The sequence below is a fragment of the Zootoca vivipara genome, chromosome 9 (genome assembly GCF_965207765.1).
Source record: "Zootoca vivipara chromosome 9, rZooViv2.hap1.1, whole genome shotgun sequence".
Taxonomy (NCBI): Eukaryota; Metazoa; Chordata; class Lepidosauria; order Squamata; family Lacertidae; genus Zootoca; species Zootoca vivipara.
This window is the reverse complement of record NC_142592.1, coordinates 32,966,164-32,990,067: the sequence shown is the minus strand read 5'-3', so window position 1 is coordinate 32,990,067 and position 23,904 is coordinate 32,966,164. Positions and strand designations below refer to the sequence as shown.

Sequence of the window (23,904 nt, the reverse complement as noted above, 5' to 3'; positions counted from 1 at the left end):
AAACTTCAGACTTCATGGGTTGTATTTGAAGGATGTTTTCTTATGTAATAAGAATAATCACAGACTGTATTATGACAATCCTTCATGGGAATGAGGGTGTCTTAACTGCTAGCAGTAGGTAGTGGCAGTGCTTTTTTCCCCCTGGGGGGTACACATACCACTAAACATTTTGCGAACCTAAGTTTGGGCTCATTGAGGGGCAGTAGGAAAATGAGAGTACCCCTCAACATTTTTTAAAAAGAAAAAAAGCACTGGGTACGGCCTTTGAAAAAAATGAAAGTTTTCCCCCCTTTGAAGCCAGAGACATTGTAGTCAGAAAGTCTTAAATCAAACCAAAATTCAGACCTCTAGAATTATCATCCCATCTCACTGTTGTGGAGTCCTGAAGCCTGAAGTTCTTTCCCCACGTGCTTCTTTCTGCTGCGTTTTCCTAAGATTCTTTTGCCTCTGCCAGGAATATGATGTTCTTGTCATACCACTGTTGGAGTAAAGAACTACTAACAGTGCAAGCATGTTTACTCTGTAGTAGGCCCTACTGTGTGTATGGGATTGCAACCTCACTCCCATTCTCTACAAGAGTGGTGGCTAATGTGTGGCCTTCCGATGTTCCCATGAGGCCCATGTCCAGTGGTCAGGTATGACAGGACCTGTGGTCTAACAATATCTAGAAGGTCACAGGGAAGCTACCCCTGCTCTGTAACTACTGCTATTGGTTGGGCTTGGCTTGCCAATGGAAACAGTGGTTGCTGTTAAGGTGATATGACTTCTCTTGTTCCTATGTAAAGCCCAGGGCCGTCTTTACCTGGGGGTGCAAGGGGTGCGGTGCACCCGGACACCAAATTCTTAGAGCTGCCTAAGCTCTTAACTCTCTACCTCTGGGGTGTCCAACTGGTCGACCGCGAGCACTGGGTCATTTCCGTTCTCTTTTGCAGAAGAGCTGCAGAATCAATGTATCAAGCAGCGCCTCCTAGTGGTGTCTTTCATTTCCGAATGACCGCAAAAACGGAAGACGGAGTTTTCGCTGCCGCTTTTTATTTTTTCATGTTAGTAGTTTTTGCTGCTCCCCTCCTTAAAAGCTCAACAACTTAAACTTGTGCCCCTAAAAAAAGCTCAACAACTTTGACCTTGGTGGATCTCTAGACCCTGGCGGCACATATGCTAAAGACGGCCCTGGTAAAGCCTAACAGTGAAAGAAGGAAAACATTGATCTTCCCAATTTAAATTGGGTACAGAGTTCTTGCATACAAAGCATAGGGATGAATCGCTTTTAGAATACAGTGGTACCTCTACTTACGAATTTAATGCGTTCCGAATGCACATTCGTAAGTCGAAAAAATTGTATCTAAAAATTCGTAAGTAGAAAAAATCCCATCTAAACCGCATCCAAGATGGCGGACGGAGTTCCGTTCGTAAGTAGAAACATTCGTAAGTAGAGTTATTCGTAAGTAGAGGTACCACTGTAACTGTAGTACACACACTTACACACTCACAAGCAAAGACTGACACGTACCTATTTTAAATATACATGAAAATGTACTATCTGAAGTTCTGGCAAGTGATTTACATCCCAAATGTTGGCTTCTTTAAATGGAGTATGGGTAGAATCATTCGTTTTGTGATAATATCGAGTGTAATAGATGACAGCATGTGCAAAGTATTTGTTATCAATCATTTATTACTGAAAACAAAAAGGATTTTCTTATCTGGCACATAAACAATCATGTCTACAAAAAAGGAAAGCCTACAAATCTTGATAATTTATACAAATAACAGTTCTCAAAAAAATAAAAATTTAATTTAGTAAACTTGTGCTCTTTTTCTTAAGCACTGTCTGCAATATCCACCACAAATCCCTGAGCAGAGACAACAATTTAAACTTATTCCAAAATTGAAAAGTTACAAATCCCAGCCCCATAGTGAAAATGTATGGAGGAACATGGAACAATCTTCTTATTTTTTTTTTAAAAAAACTTCCACCTGTCGTGGTTTGAAATGAGACAGACAATGCCACCATAAAAGTGTGAACTGCTTTTGTGCAATTAATGTGAAAAAAAAGAATAAAACACAAGAAATGGAGAAGCTAGAGCAACAGTTAAATGTTACAACCAGGAAGTTGTGCTTGCATCTGAAAGCTGAAATTTGAGCCATTTGGGGATACCAATTAGGCTGCAATCCGACACACAAGTACATAGGAGTAAGCCCATTGAAATCAATGGAATTTACTTCTACGTAGATCATATGATTACAATGTAAAAAAGAAGAACCAGTTTTAGATGTTAATTTAGCATTTATTTTTATAGCTGCTCAGAAATATGGTGTGGAATGATGGCTATAGTACTAAAGACTGTAATATGTTATCATATGACTCAACCTGAAATGTAGAAATGTTGAATTTCGAACTTGTAAGATTTTAGTTTCCTCCTTCCTACTATGTTATAACAGCAGTGTTTAGGCTTTCACCTTGAGCCAAGTCCAAAGGTCATTGATTCTGCAGAAGGTCAAAAAGTCAGAATTGAGGAGAGGGTTGTAAGACGCTTGTAACTGATGGTCTATGATTACCAAGCTTGCTAATAGAAAAACAAAGTGCATCTAATGCAAAATGCTATTACAAATAGTGACAAATAGTAGTTATGCCGATAGAGAAATACTGCAAGATTCCTTAACATGTATACATTAAGATAGCTGAAGTGATTAAACAGCACAGAATAAATGTGTTCTCATTTCCTTCTAAGCACCAATACACACCTCAAAACATTTAAAAACACAGCGTGAAAAGCAAACTAGAAGGCTAACAACAGTTGTGAAACACTAGGTAATGACTTTATTTTTTGCTGCAGTTGAGAAATAAAGAGCGTCAACAATGTATTAATCCAGAAGTAGGCAGCAATGGATACTCAATCAAAGGAAACTTTCACATAATGGATTATATTAGTTCCCTTAATAATCTTCAGTTCAAGGGTATTCCATGATATAAGGCCAGGATGCAAAAAAACACATAATGATTAACTCTTCATTTCACAAACTGCAGCCCCACCTTTCATTGAAAATGGCCACTGAAACAACAACAAAAGTTTCAGTAGCAGCTTGTGATATGGCATGGAAGTAAAAAAAAAAAAAGCCCTCAGACATGCCTAAAATTGTTTTTTGGAACCTGGCCTCAATTTATGCCCACTTGTGTCGAAATGAATGTTGAAATAGATCTTATTAGGTCATTTAAAAACCTGCCTACCCAAATAAAAGAAGTTGGTAAATGGCTGAAAGAGCGCAGATCAGTCTAATATGTTTTAAATTATCATTTAAAAAAAATACAGATTGTAATAACTATGCCAAATAAACTGAAATGTAAAGGAAAATGAATGGTGCCACTTTATTGTGATAAAGAAAAAAAAGAGATGCAAAATTGAGTTGGAAAGTCTGCACAAATGTCCCCCCCCCCAAATGTAAAATGTTAAGCATATGCAAAAATAATTGGCAACCATTGTCAGTCACATAATCCCTTTCGGTCTAACACCCTGTGAATTCGCTAGATGCTAAAAGCATTAAATCCTTTTAGTTTCTTGCTGCCTGTAGCAAAATATTTCCCTTCCCACAAACTGCTGATAAATCTCATTGCTAACATTTCACAAACATATTCACCAACTGCACACGTCTTCAAATTGTCCTAGTAACATGTAGCTGCTCCGTAGGCAGAGATGCAAGTAAAAGGTTAGCATTCTGTTTTGACAGTAGTAACAGGAACACAGCTGCACTGCGCTTCGGCACAAGGTATCAAGCGTATCAGCTTGATGCTTACGACTGTCCTGCGTGAGCCACAAGGCATGGAATATTCAAGCTAAAGGACCTATACTGTGTGGATGGATGCAGTTGTTGTCAGCATACTTTCAAGAGCAGTGCCACGGCCAGCTGGTCCTACACAGTCCCTTGCTCTCAAGCTAAATGTGACAGCTCCTCTGTGTTTCTTTTTCATGCACCTGCCCTATTTGCGTCTAAAGAGTGGTGTGTGTGTGTGTGTGCGCGCGCGTGTGGGACTCTTTTCTTTTTCAAAAGTTGCATGCTAGTAGAAGAAACAGAGCCCTCTTCCTGCAAGGCATGGGCAAATCTAACAATTTTGGCTTTTCTCCATTATTCATCTTTCACTTCTCCACATCAGATTGTGGATTTTTTTTTTTTTAAAAAAACTGCCCTCCTGAAAATTCACCAGAATTTCAGTGCAAATGTCTCCTAATATTCCCTATCTGTACGCAATTTTACCTCATGGACACTTGTTGCACATCACTTCCCCTCAGTTATATCCATTTTTGTGCTCATTGCTTGGTTGGGGAACTGCGTTGCAAAATTCGGAAAAGTGCCGACTTCGAAGAATGGCTATGTTTTGGATCTGATTGTTCTGGAAAGTGTGAATTGTTTAAGATTTCCCTCCATCTGTACTTCCTGCCTTACATCCTGTTTCTGCATCACTTGGGGTACTTTTTTTTTTTTTTTGCAACCTGATTCCGGTCCCAGAAATGAGCTAAACTGGTATAACTGTGCCTGAATCTATAAAGCACAATAAAGAAAGTTGGCGGAGGAAAGCTCTCTGAGAAATGTTCAGCTCTCTTCTTCAATGCACACTTTTCATTTCAACATTTTTCAGACGACTCCCACTTTAGACAGGAACAAAGCAGCTATACAAGAAAACAAACATGGTTGTTTATCACATCTACGGCCTGCCTTAATTCTTCCTGCTTGGGGACATTTCTGTTGGGTGAGTGTATTGCTGCCCCCTGCTTACTCCCCTCAAAACACAGCTAACAAGGTATTTGTTAATGTCTTCAAATAATGTTCTTAACAACAGGCTGAAACAAAATGTGCCCTTGTCAAGATAGATTGCAAATTGTGTTTCATCTTTCAAATGGTTGCACTCATCTGTGAAACAGATAAGCAGGCAGCCCTAAGGAGATACACAATATTAAGACAAATTGCAAACACATTGGGTTTTAGTATACATTTTAATGAATTACAGCCTCAGAAAATAACTTAAGCCAGCCTATATCCTTTACTAAAATCCCATGTTGACTGGATGGATGTTATATAGGCCAGCATGATTTTTCTACCAGAAACCACATGGAAATGAGCAATGTGAAAATGACTACGATGGCCTGGCAAATATGCTCGAAAGGGCCCCCCTTTCAAGTGCTCCAGTTTCAAATCTAATTCATTTTTATGCTTTTGGGAGTAACTATCAAGTCCTTCATGAAACTCCTGAGAGAGTTTCCACCTTTCTCTCATTATTATCAAAATGTCACACCAAGAAGCAGCCGTGTAGGTTCTCCTAGCAGCAATTACAACCTTCGACACTTGCAGTGCAGTCCAACAAGAGCACTCAACAAAATAGCACCCTGGAAGTTGTTCTGGAGTTGACTTCTTTCACCCTTTGCAAAGAAAGGTTCCGGGTTTCCCCCCTTCCAACTCATGTCAGGTCATGTTTTAGATGTTCTTAAGCCTTGTTTTTCCATAATATTCCAGAGTTTGCGTAGATTTGACTGTGTGATGACATCATCTGGTTTAAACTGAAGGGCATGGAGATAGTTTGATTCTGCCTCCAGAAGTTTGCCGTTGAGATGAAGAATCGCCCCCAGATTCATTAGGGCAGCTGGATACTGGAGCAAGAAAAGGGGAAGCAAACGTGATTAAAAGTTTATTTTGTATTTTCTTTCTTTAGATAACACTCACCAAAGTCACAAAAATTAGTCCTTCATGTTTTTGTAGTCTACAAAAGCATGTAAAGGTAAGAACGGCAAGGACTGATTGACTGCTTACTGCATTTTTATTTATTTATTACATTTGTACCCATACTCCCAAAGGAGTTCAAGACAGCAAATAACAAACGATAAAACAATGAAACATATTTAAAACATTTACAGTTCAGATACAGACAGGGAAAGATCTCAGGTCAAAAGGCTTGTTGGATGGGGAAGGATTTCAGTAGGTCCCAAAAATACATCAGAGATGGTGTTTGACTAATATTTATGGGCAGGGCATTCCAAAGGGAAGATGCCACAACTCTGAAGACCCACTTCCCATATCATGCGGAACAGACCTCCTGAGAAGATGGTATCTGCAGGAGGCCGTCATCTGCAGAGCAACTGGGTATATAAGGAGTGGGACAATCTTTCAGGTATCCTGGTCCTGAGCTATATAGGACTTTGTGCATCAGACATGGCCCACTGTAGTGTAGACATGGGAGAGTTTTCTTCCCACTCCCATCCCAAACTAATGACCAAACCACAGGTATTACATGTAGTAATGCAGGTTGGGCAGTGCCAGTCTGATGGCTGACGTGAGAGGTAATTAATTTTAAATCAACCTAAATATTTCATAAATTATGGTAATAGTTAAGGGCTTGCTTACTTTGGTCTTTTTCAAAGTGCAAAGCTGATGATCATATTATTCTGATTAGTGTTAAGAGAAGTGGCGAAAAAAAATTCAGGCGTTTACCTGAATTCTGGCAATCAAAATTAATTATAGACAAACATTTACAAGAGGCATCCACAAAACCGTCTGGCATCCTACTCCATAAAATGGGTAGGAAATAACAGCAAAATTATGCATCAGGCAAGGGAGTTGTTCTAGCTGAAATCTCATTAAAAGCTTGCTACCAAATAATAGGCTAGCAATATTGAATTGCTGCAGCTGGCCAAGTTGTGACCTAAATGCGTTTTTGGATCCATAGAGCTGAGTCCAACCAATGTCCTGTTCCCTCTTTATGGTGTTAGAGACTAAAATAAAGGCACTATTGCATATACACTGGAAGATATAATGAATAAGGCTAATTATCATTACACCACCACACGCTACTACCCAGAACATATCATAGACAAATCAACTGGTTGCCACTGAGATTCATGGCGAAACTGTAACTAAAGTTCAAGATGCACGTATTTCTTCTCTGCAGCTCAAATCCCACATGTACTTTCCAGGGAATGTCAAAGGAATTAGGAATGCCAAAGGAAATATCCAAGTTATAATAATTGGCATAGCGCTATAAACAACATAGTGTTATTTCATGACAGTTAAAATACTGAAATAGTGCTTCCCTTTCCAGATGTTTATTGGATTATTTGCTACTCTCCCCGCAATGTGTACAAAATGCAAAGCTCCAATTGAGACAGGCATATGTATCCTCAGAAATCAATGGGTGCCACCCAATGATGTTCACCCGCTTGCAGAGCCAAAATCCATTTACGCAATGGAACATCAGGATTCTCTTTCTACCCTTCCAGAACTCCCCTCTCCCCCCCCCCCAAATTACACTTTGGATGTTCTCCAAATCCTTTAGAGCAGGGTTTTTTTTGGGGGGGAGGGTAAGTGACTGGTTTGCAGGGGGAGGACAGGAAGGAGATTTTACCCAATGTATTTATATAAATGGTACAGTCCTCTTTAATCCTGTTTTCTTCTTATTGGAAAATGAGGTGTGGAAGAGGAAATAAAGGGGTAAAGGAAAAGAATTTACCCTTTGCAAACCAAACCAGGTAACACGGGGCATATAAAATATAGACTACCATTTGCAGATTTTGATTTTGCAACGTAAGCCTAAATCCCCCCCCCCTCTGTTAGGGAATGAGAGTTCAACAGTAATATTACCTGCCATACGTGCACTATTTCTCAGTACAGCCAGCATGTCATTCTACTCAAACATTGTAAACAAGGAGAACTAATAAATGAATTCATAAAGTACCTTTATTTCCATGCAGTACACAACACCCTGATTACCATACTGCTAGCTCTGAAAGCAATCTTGTTTACATGTATCAAAAGTATCATGCTTTTTCATTCTCAGCTCATGAAAGCAGGTTAAATATCAAATAAAGTGAAAACTCGTTTTAGATGTTATTTCAGATTATATTTAGACGCTATCCTAGTTGACATTTGCAACCTGTTTTCTCTATAAATATAGCTAATAAACCAGCTGCTTTTGTCAAATTCTAAGTTCTGAAGCTGACACAAATATCATCTGGCCCAGCTTTCTGCCCCAGCATAGATACTTCAGAGAGCAAGTCGTATCCACAATGCATGAGTAACTCACGTAAAGTAGATAATACTACGAACAGAAAACACTTCATCTATGACACACAGATGAAAACAAAGCAAGACTTAACAAATCAGATACCTTCCATGAACTGTCTGGAAATATGTGAAAGCACACCATTCTACTGGACAGGGGCTGAGGAAAAAAGAAACACACCTCCAGAGTTGACAGCTAATTTCTTTTGGGTGGAAATCTCTTTCTCAGCCTAAATGTGAAAATCTAGGAGGGATGAATCCTGTCCATTCTTATCTGATGAAATCAACAGATTGGATTTTCAAGCAATCTTTTGCATGTGAGACCAATTTTGGGATTGGCTCCATTTTTCTGGAGCGGTAACAGTTTTGACAGTGGGATGTCACAAAAACAGGACACTCTCCTTGCAGTCACATTACATAGGTGGGAAAGTTCATTTTGTGCTTGTTTCACTTCCTTTTCGTAAGGCATATCCTACGTTGAACAGAACCAATTCTAAGAATTTCCCACAGAGAAAATACATTTCCCCTGTCAAGTAATTCTCCAGAGGAACATGGCACTCCGAACCTCTGAGGGATGCCTTGCTGGAAAATGAGAAACAACTCCTTCTCAATGTCAACATATTGTCAAGAGATGGGCAGACGTGAGGAGAAGTCCCTAACTCCAAGAGGCCTGTATTGGGGCACCAGATTAAAAGAAGTGTGAGAAACCTTTTAAAGATAAGAATTCTACTTGGTTTTTAAATACGGACGTTCCTCATTTGTCTCTCTGCATGTGTCACTTCAACCGAGAATGTAATAGGGTTGCCATGCGTCCAGAATTTCCCAGACATATCCTGAATATTGCATTCACCAGTAGTGTCCGGACAGAAATTGGCTAAATGTCCGGGAAAATCTGGACGTACAGTAACTCATGTTGCCAGTGCTGATTTTTGCCAGTTTCCCCTTAAAATAGTTCAAAAGCAGAAAATGTTTTTGTGATCTTGCAAAAAACCCACAACTTTTCTGTCTGAATTTTCACTGTTTGAAATATGGCAACCCTAGAATGTAATACATTAATTACCTAGCTTTAGTTGATATCTTTCTGGGGGGGGGAGGAAGGTGGTAGTCATGTTTAACATTAGAAATGGGGAACTATGCGAATTGCTTACTACCTATATCTCTGCAGACTCTGTGCTTGCCTGTTTGAAATATTATTTATTTAGCATTTTCACCCAGCTTAGACGTTTTCACCTCCGAAGGAAACAGTCATTCCTCTCCCACAGATGACACATAAAGTTGAAAGCATCCACACAGCACCACCACCTCCTGGCCAAGCAACTCTTCCACATTGCTTTGTGGTGTGTGAGATTTGGCAATGGCACACTCTCTCTCTGTGGCTCACGGATAACAGAAGAATGGATGGCACCTGTCTGCTTAGGCCAGTGTTATCGCATTCTGCCAGCTGAACGCAATGAAGCCTCCGCCACAATTGCTGGGGCTTTTCTCCAAACACATAATCTTTGATTTAAGATAGATGAAGAAGCTTTACGACACATGAGTGGTGCCAGTCAGCAGCTACCAGCGCAATAGTGTGGAACTCGCTGCAACCGCAGAACAAATGACCCCACACACCACATGAAAGGAAACCCGACTCCTTCATTCATTTCCTTTTGGAGACGGAGGCTTTGCATCGAACGGAGCCAGCTGGAAGTCCTATTAGAGTTTTAATGGAAGTCTCTTTATGGCATTCTAGGAATTATTCCATTATTAGAGAATTCCCAACTAATCATTTGCTTAGGCTTTGGAAACTTGTTGCCTTACTCCTCAGACTTTGCTGTGCTAGTAAAAAAGAAAACTGTTTGCCAGCAAGTGCGTGAGCTCAGTCACCTTGGTACTGTGGCAAACGCACATGATAAGGGTGCAACTGGTTCAGCCTAAGAGGTGAAATGTCCTTTACGCAACAGAATTTTAACAAGCAATAGGTTAAGGCGTGAACTAAAAGGTGAAATATAGCATTTGCAAGTACAGACAACTTCTCATTTGTGTGCGTGCACATGGGCACAAACCCAGAAGTGGCACGAATGGGGAGAAACAGCGCTAAAAGAGGGGGAAAGGGGGGGAAATAGTGCAAAAATAGTGTCTAGCAATCCCATGAGCCTTCGCAAGTGCAATCCTAGGAGTCTTTGCACTGATGTCTGAGACGTGTAGAGAGTTGGATTTTGAGCAATTAGGTTTGGAGGGAGCAATTGTGGTGGAGTTGGTGGGGTGTTTTTTTTCCCCCAAGGATTTTTAGAGGTTTAGAGGGTGTTTGCAGCCTTTTTCAATGGTGTTTCCAATATACGCAATTGCATTTAAGCATGCGGTGCCTCAGAACGTAACCTCTGCATAAATGGGGAGTGGCCTATAGAGGCTAAAGAGTGGAAGGACCACCTTTCCAGAATCAGATTTGTGTGCTGCGACAAGCATTATAGTCTCCTAGGGATAGTTGATAGTGCCATGCTCTGTTCCGCTACAGCAGGGGTGGGGAATTTAATTTGTTGGGCTCTAACTCCCATCAACCCTGGCATTTTGGCTTTGCTTGCCGGGGCTGATGGGAGTGCAGCAACATCTGGAGGGCTTCAATCTTGCTGCTTCTCCTGTTCTGCCTTTTCTCACACAGTTTGGTCTCCCCACTTCACTGGCTGATTTTTATGTATTTCTCTTTTCAGCATATATGACCACATCCTGCATTCTCCATTCACTCCTACACAGCTCCTCTTCTGAACAATCCCTCATTTGCCTTTATACTGTCAGCCAACAGAACTCCATCTCTTCATTCTGTCTCCCTGCTAAGTTCAAGTCATATACTCTATCACTCCAATATGCAATCTTCTTTCCCATTGCCTCTGCTGTTCTCCATCTCGAACAGGGCCAGGGAAGGTCTTAATTTGTATGCTAACTCAGACTACCCCCGGGCCATTGACAATTATTTGAAATTGCTGCCTGAATTAGCTCCCTGCTTATAGGTAGACAATTAGAGACACCACCACATACAAGGCCAAACTACCTGCACACCTCTGTTAAACGCAGAGCATGTTCTGAATAGGAAGACAAACATGCATTGCTAGTCTGCTGCTCATGTGACAATTGCTAACACAGAGAAAAATTTCAAGAGGCTGCCATCAGACTAATGGTCCAGACATTCAGTCCTTTGTCATTTCCTGACAGGGGAGGCCATGCACCACAAAATAAATGCACTAGGTGGCTAATGTTTTGTCCAAGATCCATTCATGGTACCTGAGGTTTGAGCGAACCTGAGCTTGAGCAAAAAGCTAAGAGACTGCTCATCAGCAGGAGCTGGGATGGGAACTCAGACGCAATCTGGACATAAATTCGGAGACCCCAAAACAGGGATACCTAAAGGAGACCTATAGGGAGCTGCTATCCAACCTTTATAGATAACCCGTCCTCTACCTGATTACCTGCTGGGTTATAAGGTACATTTGGTCCAAATCTTGGCTTTTCCATGTTTCTGAGGATTGCCCTTCCTGAACAGACCCCTGGCCAGGGCTGTCTTAAGCCTATCCAGCGCCGTGGTTCAGAGATCCCTCCGGCGCCCCGCCCCCCCTTTCCCAGCCGGAAAACCTCTGAGGTGCCGCTCCCCCCCGACACCGCCATGCCGTGACTTCTGCTTTTCACCCACCGCGAGCAGGACCGGCAACGGCGACGCTGGACTCGCGCTCTGCCGGGCAGGGCAGGGGGCAGCCTGACGGGCGGGGACACTGCCAGCTGTGATCTGCCTCCGCTTCTTCGGCCAAAGCAGTTGTGCGGCACTGCCGTCCAGGCAGCCCTGGCTGCAGCGCCGACGGGAGGCTTGCGGACGGCTCCCCTGCAACGGCGCCCGCAGCCCAAGAAGAGGTGGGCGAGGGCGGTGCTGCCGGCGGGGCTTGAGTGCTGCTCCTCTGGCAAGGAGGAGCCTCCGGGCACAGCATGGCATGGCGGGGGCGCCCTCCAAACGCCTCCTACCCACCTCACAGGGTGTCTGTTGTGGGGGAGGAAGGGAAAGGAGATTGTTAGCCGCTTTGAGACTCCTTCGGGTGGTGATAAAGCGGGATATCAAATCCAAACTACTACTACTACTACTCTTCTTCTTCTTCTTCTTCTTCTTCTTCTTCTTCTTCTTCTTCTTCTTCTTCTTCTTCTTCTTCTTCTTCTTCTCCACCAGAACATGGTGCCGTGCCGCCGTGCACCAGTAGCCTCTATGGCTAAGACGCCCCTGCCCCTGGCAGCAAGATGTGAATCTCTTGAGTATTCAGCATCATTTGGAATGGCTTGATGTCCATTTTTCATGGATGCACCTTATGCCTTGGAATCCATGAGTTTAAATATAGATTTAATTTAAGAACTAGTTAAGGGGGCTCACTGTTGAACTTTACTGAAGTGAAAAATCTCCAGGACACAGAAATGACTTTAATATTTGAATAGTGAAAATTCACTTCAAAAAACATGAAATGCAGAGCTTTTGAATACAAAAGAATTAAAAATAACATATTGTTGTTAAATTGTGTGTGTGCGCGTGTGTGTACTTGTAGGCATGCCTTGGTAGGTGGGATGGCCATTGAATGGAAAGTCAGGATTTCTCACTGGCGAGGGAGGGAGGGAAGGAGGGAGGGAGGGATTTCCGCATTCCAGTGCAGAATATGTGATTAAAATATGCTGGCAAGACATCCAACTTCCTCTCGCTCACCTTCCCCATTTCTAACAAGTTTCTCTCTGGTAAACAAAACACCCTTGTTTGCTGGGTGAAACAAACAACATGGTTTAGTGAAAAAAATAAAAAATAAAATAGAGGTCAAATCTCCTGACCCTCCAAAACTGATTGAAGTGTCATTAGTTCACATCAGGCATGCTCAGTCAGGTGGTTTTCTTTTCTTTTTAAAGAACAAACAGTTGCAAGGCCTTTGCAGCTGAATGAGATTTAATGCTCTGCAAAGCACGCTTCCCAAATATTTTAGCCGTGTCATTAGACAGCTCCCTCTTCTAAATATAAAGAGCAACTGATCTCCATTTGGAGGTTTCAGCTTGCTAATTGAAAACATGCACAGTGGCTTGATAAAGCGCAATGGAGTAATAAAAGGAGAAAATGAAAAAGATTTATCTGCAGGCAGCATCACGGAGCATGAAAGCTCCTCATGGTGGCCCTGCTTCATCTTGCCGATGACCAAGTTATAATGTGCTGTCAGGCCTTTTAATCCCCCTGTGGTGACGGCAAGAATTTTCACTTGAACTTTTATTACTGATGTCACTGTCATGCTGCAGTGTGCTATTTTCCAAAGTAATCAAAATGTCAACAGCTTCTTTTTATTGCTAAAGAGAACTGTGCACAGCTGAATCATTTCGGATGTGGCATTTATTTTTTGACAAACCCCAAAGTGTTACCTTCAGAGTTAGACTGGGACAAAGAGGCTGCCCTTGAGGTTCTTGGTGATGCTACTTTATAGAAAGAAGGTGCTGATCCCCAAAAAGGAACTACAACACACAAATCCTGACCAGGAAAGCTGTCTGCAAACAGACACCGGCTCCCTTGGCCTGAAATGCATGAGCACCATAGTCTAGTTTAGAATCATAGAATCATAGAGTTGGAAGAGACCAAAAGGGCCATCCAGTCCAACCCCCCCCCCCTGCCAAGCAGGAAACACCATCAAAGCGTTCCTGACAGATGGCTGTCAAGCCTCTGCTTAAAGACCTCCAAAGAAGGAGACTCCACCACACTCCTTGGCAGCAAATTCCACTGTCGAACAGCTCTTACTGTCAGGAAGTTCTTCCTAATGTTTAAGTGGAATCTTCTTTCTTGTAGCTTGAATCCATTGCTTCGTGTCCGCTTCTCTGGAGCAGCAGAAAACAACATTTCACCCTCTTCTATATGACATCCTTTTATATATTTGAACTTATCACCCCTTAACCTTCTCTTCTCCAGGCTAAACATACCCAGCTCCTTTAGCCGTTCCTCATAAGGCATTCTTTCTAGGCCTTTGACCATTTTGGTTGCCCTCCTCTGGACACGTTCCAGCTTGTCAGTATCCTTCTTGAACTGTGGTGCCCAGAACTGGACACAGTATTCCAGGTGAGGTCTGACCAGAGCGGAAAACAGTGGTACTATTACTTCCCTTGATCTAGATGCTATACTCCTATTGATGCAGCCCAGAATTGCCTTTTTTAGCTGCTGCATCACACTGTTGACTCATGTCAAGTTTGTCGTCTACCAAGACTCCTAGATCCTTTTCACATGTACTGCTCTCAAGCCAGGTGTCTCCCACCCTGTATTTGTGCCTTTAATTCCCCCCCCAAGTGTAGTACTTTACATTTCTCCCTGTTAAAATTCATCTTGTTTGCTTTGGCCCAGTTGTCTAATCTGTTAAGGTCATTTTGAAGTGTGATCTTGTCCTCTGGGGTATTAGCCACCCCTCCCAATTTGGTGTCATCTGCAAACTTGATCAGGATGCCCTCAAGCCCATCATCCAAGTCGTTTATAAAGATGTTGAATAAGACTGGGCCCAAGACAGAACCCTGTGGCACCCCACTAGTCACTTCTCTCCAGGATGAAGAGGAGCCATTGATGAGCATCCTTTGGGTTTGGTCAGTCAGCCAGTTACAAATCCACTGAATAGTAGCATTGTCTAGCCCGCATTTTACCAGCATCTTTACAAGAAGTTTGACTGGACTTAACTGTCCAGGGGTCCTTTACCTGCCTCCGGGTGGGAATCTGAATTTTAAACAACAGGAAACTACAGAAAGAAATACTCTGTACATGATGGAACTGTTTGTAACAGTCTCTACCTTTGGACCATCTCCTTTCAACAGATAATGGATAGTTGACATGCAACCCTAACAGGGAGAAGCATCTTAGAACTGGTTTAGTCTACTTTACTTTTTCAAGTTACCATATCCAAAGAGAACAGTTTCTTAGCACCATGCTAAGAAATGAACACCATGCTGTTTGGGTTCTGATCCTCCTAACTTTTCTTCCAACTTGGATTTTTTTTTAAAAAAAAATAATTCTTAAATTTATTTTATTTTATTTTTTGCAGGGGCGACTGTTGTTCAAATATACTCAACTGGTGAAAGTTATTTGTCATTTACATTTGTACAAATTTCTTATGTAATGGATTACATACTGGCAAAGTATGAATACAAAACTTTAAACTACTATGTATTACATGGTAGCCTAGAAATCCCCAGGGAACATTTACAGTAAAAGTAGGTCTACAGTTTTTGCAATAGCTATGCACCGAGAGCTCTAATACACAGTTAAATATGCTCTCCACAACTATTCATTCAAGCCATATGGAAACCAAGCTGCATATTTAAAAATATTATTTCATTAGTATAATAAAACTTGCCAAACACTGATAAAAACTATAATTTTTTAAAAATACTGCAGCTATATATATATTTTATGCTGCAGCTATATTATGTTTTTTAAGTAAAACTCTAACGTATGTGTTATGGACCTCACAAAGTGCTTATAATTAAACTCCTCTGGCTTTCTAAACCAAATACAGGATTATACAGCCCATAATTATTGCATGCAATTGTCAAACCATTTGGCGTTAAATGCAAACATATTCAAATCACTGAATTTTTGTTTATAGGTCTCAAGCTGTGCTTTCATTCCCAAAACCTGCAATTCAATCATTTTCACATCTAGCAATTTGTTGGATTTATCAGACAGTAGCTTTTTCCCCCCTACTAGCAGTTGGGAGTTCTATCAAATGAAAGATGTGATTCAGATCAATGGCAACCTTGCAACTTCTGCAATATCTGACATTTGATGTCATAAGCTGTAATAGCTTGGCAAAACAAATACCAGAGGTACAACAGAATGACTGCAAGGAAGTATGATCAGAGACACATTGATCCAGGGAAGTACACTAACTGCAAGATCATTTCTATTTGTATTATAGAGTTCTGTACTCTCACTTACACAATTTCAAGTTGTTATCATACTTCTGATGTTTTGAATATGGTTCAAATAAAATAAGCCACTGAGAAAGGAGTTAGGTTTATGAATTATTATTGCTCTTGTTATTTATTAATTTATGTACCACTTATAGGCCAAAATGGCTTCTACGCAGTTTACAGATTTAAAATCAATTATTCAATCCGTACGTAATTAAATTCTACAATAACAACTCCATAAGCACATGAAGAAGAAGAAGAAGAAGAAGAAGAAGAAGAAGAAGAAGAAGAAGAAGAAGAAGAAGAAGAAGAAGAAGAAGAGGAAGAAGAAGAAGAGGAAGAAGAAGTGTGACTGGCCCAAGGTCACCCAGCAGCTGCATGTGGAGGAGCGGAGATGCGAACCTGGTTCCCCAGATTACGAGTCTACAGCTCTTAACCACTACACCACACTGGCTCTCAGTTGAGTATCCTCAATTAAAACAGACAAGCCCATTTTAAAAAGTGACAATGAAAACTTTTTTTTAAAAAAGTAACATTTTAAGATCAAATGCAACCTGCCAATAATCAAGAACTTCCACAAATCCTGTGAGTACAACTAGCAGTCTAGTCCATGGGTAGGCAAACTAAGGCCTGGGGGTCGGATCCAGCCCAATCGCCTTCTAAATCCGGCCTGCGGACAGTCTGGAAATCAGTGTGTTTTTACATGAGTAGAATGTGTCCTTTTATTTAAAATGGATCTCTGGGTTATTTGTGAGGCCTGCCTGGTGTTTTTACATGAGTACAATGTGTGCTTTTATTTAAAATGCATCTCTGGGCATAGGAATTCTCATATAATAATATAGTCCGGCCCCCCACAAGGTCTGAGGGACAGTGGACCAGCTCCCTGCTGAAAAAGTTTGCTGACCCCTGGTCTAGTCCATCAAAAACCGTTTCTGTCAATGAACATGATAGCTTCATTGCAAGATTCCCCTCCAAGCTCTACTTTCATTGATACGTTCTCATAATAATAATAATAATAATAATAATAATAATAATAATAATAATAATATTTATTTATTTATTTATACTCCACCCATCTGGCCGGGTCTCCCCCGCCACTCTGGGCGGCTTACACATCAAAATACATTAAAATATCAGAGACTAAAAACTTCCCTAAATAATAATAATAATAATAATAATAATAATAATAATAATAACAACAATTTATTATTCACTTGAGGCTATGAGGAGAAAATAGCTGAATACACACAGAGGAACAGATGAAGCTGCCTTGTGCTATGCCAAACCATTGGCCCATCTAGTTCTGTACTGTGGCTCTCCAGGGTTTCAGGTAAGGAGCCTCTCCTAGTCGTACCTGGAGATGTTGAGGCTTACACCTGTGACCTTCTGCATGCAGAGCTGATGCTCTGCTACTGAGCTACAGCCCAAATCTTTGTAACATGCTAATGGCCAAAAACGTCAGAGGCACTGGCCCAACAGTGCTCTGCCATTCACATCACCCAAATTTCCACCTGACACTCCCAACCTTTCACTTCTGTGTGGAGAGCAATTCCCTGTTCCTGTCACTCTCTGCAGGAGAGAAAAAATGTGGTGTGAGAAAATGCTCTCTGTGTTCTCCAACCAGGGCATTGAGCAGAGCTCTCCAGAGCGCATCTGACCACTTTAAGCAATGCAACTGACTGCACGGCAGGAAAACTTGGGCAGAGATGATTAATTGAGAGCTGAGAGTACATGACAGGTGCATCTTTTGTGATTCAGGAAAAGCTTTGTGAAGAAAGGCACCAGGATTGGGAAAGGGACAGGGACCTTAGACGGAATCACAATGATTGTCAACATGAATATTCAAGAACGCCATGAATGGACCTCTATTTGCATTTCCAAATGCAAACTACAAAACAGAACATGGCAGTGATATTTATCAAATGAAACAATTAGTAGTAATGTGACACCTGAGGTCACAGCCTTTAAACAGACCCCAAAGATTTCTCCCTCCCCCCTCCCCCAACCTTTTTACTTATTTTACTGCTGGCCCCCTTCACAAAAATTTTTATCTGATGCTGCTTTTATTATGTTATCTGTTCCATTGGGTTTTTTTTTTACTACTGTTATCATAAGATGAGCTGGGAGAACTTAGTATAAAGGGCCGGGAGGGGGGGGGAGGAATAAAAAGAAATTGAAACAAACCAAACATGCATATACATCAGTTCACTTTATGTATTTTTAAAATTTAGGCCAATGAAGCTAGAAACGGTCCTAGGTTTTGATTTAAGTTAAGCTGCAACCTTGATCTTCGTACTCTCTGCCCATTAAGTTAAAGTCTATTGTAGTTATTTCAACAGAAAAGTACTATTAGCTTCATTTTGCCCTGATAAAGAATGTACAAGAATTCCATGAATCTGACAAAAATTGGAAGACATTTAAGATTTTGAGGTTAGGTATTTTTTAAAGGAGGAGGAGGAGGAGGAGGAGGAGGAGGAGGAGGAGGAGGAGGAGGAGGAGGAGGAGGAGGAGGAGGAGAAGAAGGAGAAGGAGAAGGAGAAGGAGAAGGAGAAGGAGAAGGAGAAGGAGAAGAAGAAGAAGAAGAAGAAGAAGAAGAAGAAGAAGAAGAAGAAGAAGAAGAAGAAGAAGAAGAAGAAGTCAATTTGCAAGATAAATTTGAGCCCCAAGGCAAGCATAGAGAGTTAACCCAATAATTCCCAACCAAACAGACTAGTAAAATACACACTCCCATATAGTATGCAACAAGCCATAAAAGCAGAAGCTATGAAAAAAGTCAATTTCCTTCACATCACATAATATATTGCTCTTTTTAAAAAAAAAAAGAAAAGAAAAGTAGTTGTGAAATATTAAATATAAAAGGCAGGTGGGATAGCTCAGTCGGTAGAGCACGAGACTAATCATCTCAGGGTCATGGGTTTGAGCCCCACACTGGGAAAAAAAGATTCCTGCATCGCAGGCGTGTTGGGACTGGATGACCCTCGGGGTCCCTTCCAACTCTACAAGCCTATGATATCAACTATGCTCCAGCTCTAAACAGTGTTCTCCAGATATACCAGAGATGCTTGCCAGCAACCAAGCCTTCAAAACATAAAGGTGAGAAAGACTGAAGAGCTACTGAACAGGATAATTTCCAACCATAACACTGGAACATTTCAATGCTACTTAAAGGATGTGTGTTTTGTATGCAATTCCAGTACACACAGGTGGAGCTGAGCTCCTGGTCAGCAGCTTTTGAACTAGCTGCTAATTTCTTTTCCATGTAATAAGATCACAGGGAGAGACTCATAGTATCTGCATGTGGTTTTCCAATTAAATTTTTCAATCGTGGCCTGTTTTTCATGTGCCCTTGCTCTGTTTAGTGTAGTAATTATTTTTTAATTTGGCCAGTTGCCTAATGCCAGAGCAGCGGGGTCCATTATGAAAAATTGTGACACACAGCAAAAACAAAACAAAACTTAACTGTTTCAGTTCTGAAGACGTTTACACCAGTGGGGGGGGGGAAGCAGATGTGTAGCACTGTACTGTAAGGAAAAGGTATTGGGGAAAAGAAAAGTGAAGTGTGGAGTTAAATATATGACTAGGATAGCCATATTTCTTTGGACCAAGTTCTCAAAAACAGAAAATGAAGAAGTAAATTGTTTCTAGGCTGTACCTCTCATAGAATTAGAAGGTACCCCTAGGGTCATCTAGCTCAACCCTCTGCAGTGCTGGGATCATTGCAGAATGGTGGGTGGGCATTCACAAAATTGAGTAATACCACCTACAGTATGAGACTATACAGGCGAGATTTGTTCATTACAACTAGGCTTTAGAGGGAGTGGATCAGGATGTCCTTTGAAATCAGACTGGTGTAAATAGAATACAGTGGAACCTCGGTTTATGAACGCGATCTGTTTCACGGCGTTCGTAAACGGAGGCGTTCGCTCCCCGAAGGCACGCTTTTGCACGTGCGCGAAGCGCCGATAGAGCGCTTCTGCACACACACACACGCTGCGCAGATCGCGTCTGCGCATCCGACGCCGCGGAACCCGGATGTAAACACTTCCGGGTCTGCGGCGTTCGTAAACGGAGGCGTTTGTAAACGGGACTGTTTGTAAACTGCGGTACCACTGTATTTATGTATTTAGAAGACCTCTGTACCACTATTTAGAGCAATCACCTCACAAAATGGTATCTAGTTCATAAAAAGTCATCAAAACATTTAATATGACAATAAAAACCCATAGCATTTTAATAACAACAACAACAGATTAAAACCAACCGTAAACAATAGTCTCCGCTATCCTGCATAGCCAGTGTGGTGGTCAGAGTGCCAGACTAGGCCCCAAGGGCTCAGGGTTCAAATATGAACTCATTAAACTCAATGGGTGACATCACAGCCACACAGCCTAACCGACCCAATGGTGCTGTTGTAAATGAGGAAGGGGTGAATCATGTTTACCGCCCTGAGCTGTTTGAAGAAAAAGGTGGGATATAAATTCAATAAATAAATAGACTCCATCAGATTCAACTACACTAAACATTTGTCTCTTATCAAACACATTGGTTTATTTATTAAATTTCTATGCCACCCTTCATTCTAGGGTCACAGGGCGGTTTACAATATAAAAACACAAAAATACATATACTATAATTTAGAAGAAAGGGTTTAGAATATTATCACAAAAGAACACTAATGAACGAGCAGTCAGATGAAGCTTTGCTTTAAAAGAAATCCCTCCACCATCTAATCAATTAATGGGGCAGTTTTCGAAATAAGACTTACAATACTATACAAGGGGTGAAAATCTTGCTGGATTCTTTTTAGCAGTAATTCAAATAGGTGGTTTTATTTCTGAAATGCTCATGTACTGCTGTGACCTCTATATTTCGCTGCACTTTATTTTGATTGACACTGAGGGGTACATTCAAAAGGCACAGACCACGGCTCTGGAGAGAAAATTATGTGGGCATAATTGTTATAGGATTATGAGTAATTAGTGAGGAATAAAAAGCACAGGCATGTGCCCAATTCAGTATATGCTTCTTATTCAAGCACGACTACATAGCCATCACATTTTAAAAGTTGTAACCTCCTTAGCCTAATGACTACTCATAACTTTGTATGTGTATTATCCCATAACTTTCAAATGTATTATCAAATAAGGTGCAAAACAAGGCAAGAGGAACTCTGCTATCTGAGATGAAAAGTATATCTAGTCTAGAATCCTGCTTCCTACAGCAGCCAACCATGAATGACTAAGAAATCTGGAAGAGGTCCTGCAGAGCAAAAGCCTTCTCCTGCTGTTGGACCGCAGCACCTTGTACTCATAGAATCACAGAATTGCAGAGTTGGAAGGGGTCACAAGGGTCATCTAGTCCAACCCCTTGCAATGCAGGAATATTTTGCCCAATGCAGGGCTCAAACCCACAACCTTCTGATTAAGTTTCATGCTCTACCAACTGAGCTATTGGTAGTTGGCATATTGCCTAGGTAGGAGATCCATACAGCTATCATGATGAATAGTCACTGACTGATCACACCAAGAAAACGAAGGCAACATACATAATTATTTCAGCAATAACTATGAAGTAGATCCGGCTGAGAGGCAAGGGCTGATGGCTCATGGTCACCAATAAGCTTCACAGATGAGTGGAGATCTGAACCTGGGTCTCCGCAGTCCAGATTCTGATATGCTAACAGTTACACACACTGGGCTCCCTTTCAAAATGGTTGAAGTAAATTTTGCATGATCAATATTTCTCCGCAAAGCACCCTCCCATGACGAGGGCTGCTTGATTCAGGTTGGAAAAAAGCACTGCGGACTTTTAATTAGTCGGACGCGTAATAAAACAGAAAGTGCCATCAGTTATGAAGACAGCACATGATAATCATTATTAGGAGGCACCGCAATCCGTTTCTTATTAAAAGGGTTATTAACATAGCATAGTTTGCTGGTAATAGAAACCAGAAAGCTAGGCAAAAAGTTGCTTTTCACTGCTGGGAAATTCCACGCATGGCAGAGACCTTTTATTCTTCCGCAAGACTTCCTTTGTGCAATACAGCTTGACTGCTTTACTTGCTAGACCTTTGAACAAAAAACACATTTCAAGGTGCTCAAGATGTACTGGCCATTTACATACATGGAACCCTCAAGCTGTAATTACTTTCCATCTCCCAATAAAGCTATATAGTGTAGGCTGGATTTGTTTTGCCCAAAGCTAATCCCAAGCCTCTCATTTGGGTGGGTGGGTGCACACTTGTGTGCGTTGCTACAGTAAGATATTCAATCAAAGCTTTTTGAAGTGGTAGAGTAGAAACAGCTGTATCTGACAAGGTGTGAAGACATAAGTTTAAAGCTGTCAAAAGTTGAAGTTTGCAAGCTGGACTGATATGAGACCAGGAGGTTGATAGCTTGTAGGCTGTGGCATCTTCATAAGGAACACACCAAGGTTGTGGGCTAAAAAGCCTATGATCTAGTAGCTTTTATTTGATATTCTAGAGGCCAGACTTCAAAGTGCCTTGTTAAGAGCAGATGTGGGGGTAGCTTCAGTAACCTTCTTTTGAAGGTTTTTTTTTTTAGTTCATACATAAACAGACACTGAGTGTTCCACCTTTATAGAAGTACTGCTCCATGCAACAAAGACATAGGGTTTACTTTGAAGATGCAAGTTACAGAATCACAGAGTTGGAAGGGATCACAAATGTCATCTAGTCCAACTGCCTGCAATGCAGGAATCTTTTACCCAACGTGGGGCTTGAGCCCATGAACCTGAGATTAAGAGTGTCATGCTCTACCAACTGAGCTATCTGTGTTTTTGAAAAGGTCATTAGAATGAAGGAAGTTAGATTTTTAATATATACTTCCAACAATTTATCGTATTACTGTAATAAATGAGTTGCGAAGAAAAGGCACTTCCTTTCTTCCCTTCCACGTCTCAATTTAGCCAGAAGGAATCAGTTTCACTGACAAAAGCTCTGGGCAGAACTTCTGAAGCATGGCATTATAAACCAGTAATATCCTATTATTAGAGTGCCTATTTCTGACATCTAACACCAAGTATCCTTTCTTCCCGCTCTGTAAAGCTTTGTAGCATTTTATGGCAACTATTTCAGTCAAAACAAGTTAGCTGAATAGGATCAATCATTCCATCTATTTCTGATGTTCAACCCAAGAGTGCTGTTGCTTATGTAGCAAAAATGGGATGACATACAAGGAGGACATATGAGCTGGCTTGGGGGAACCCTAAGGTTTCCAGAAGTACTAGAAAAAGTAAAATATGTGGGGGGATGGGACGTCCCATCGCACCAAAACACCTCAGCTAGTACTAAGCATGCTGAATGGCTACAGAATGAACAATTTTTCATTCTGAGGCTGGGGCAGGAAACCTCAATAGCAGCATCCCAAACTACTATTATTAAACAATGATGCCTAAAACTTAATCCAGGAATGAAGCACTTCTTCAATAACAAATACATTTTTTAAAGACATTGTTTCTTTGTTTCTTTTTCCTTTTAGAAGTGATTCTAAACATTTTAATGTTACTTACAAAAAACAACAGGAAAAGCAATTCATACATATGAAGCATGAATTCCCCCCCTTCAACCTGAATTCTCAGATTTTTCTATAGTCAAGCTTCCTCACGCAGTTTGGAACTTCCCTGCCTTTTCCTTAAGTGGGTGGTATTAAAACCCTGGCAAAAGGTACATTAGCACAGTGTAAAATAATGATTAATTGAACAACCTGTAGCTATCCACAGAGTCATGTCCACTCAAGTAAAACTGGACTGAGAGAATATGGTAAAATGGAAGAGGTTGTTCCATCCCTAGCAAATGGGGTGGGGGTGGATTTTTTATTTTATTTTATTTTTCAATTTGTTTTGTTTTTTAGTTTCATAGATCTCATAGATAATTTACCCGAATCACATGTTCAGAAACATTTCTGTTTCTATTCATCTGAATTG

The 23,904-nt window shown here is 41.0% G+C and overlaps 1 protein-coding gene across 1 annotated transcript in view; it reads right to left on the bottom strand.

Moving 5' to 3' along the window:
* Positions 1-1,655: 1,655 nt before the first annotated feature.
* The window catches only part of TMTC2 (transmembrane O-mannosyltransferase targeting cadherins 2), a 184,278-nt gene continuing 162,029 nt past the window's right edge, over positions 1,656-23,904 (bottom strand). The window contains exon 12 of the mRNA XM_035126826.3: positions 1,656-5,639. Within this exon, the coding sequence (XP_034982717.3) occupies positions 5,460-5,639 (180 nt within the window). The 3' untranslated portion in view covers positions 1,656-5,459. The remainder of the gene's footprint in view (positions 5,640-23,904) is intronic.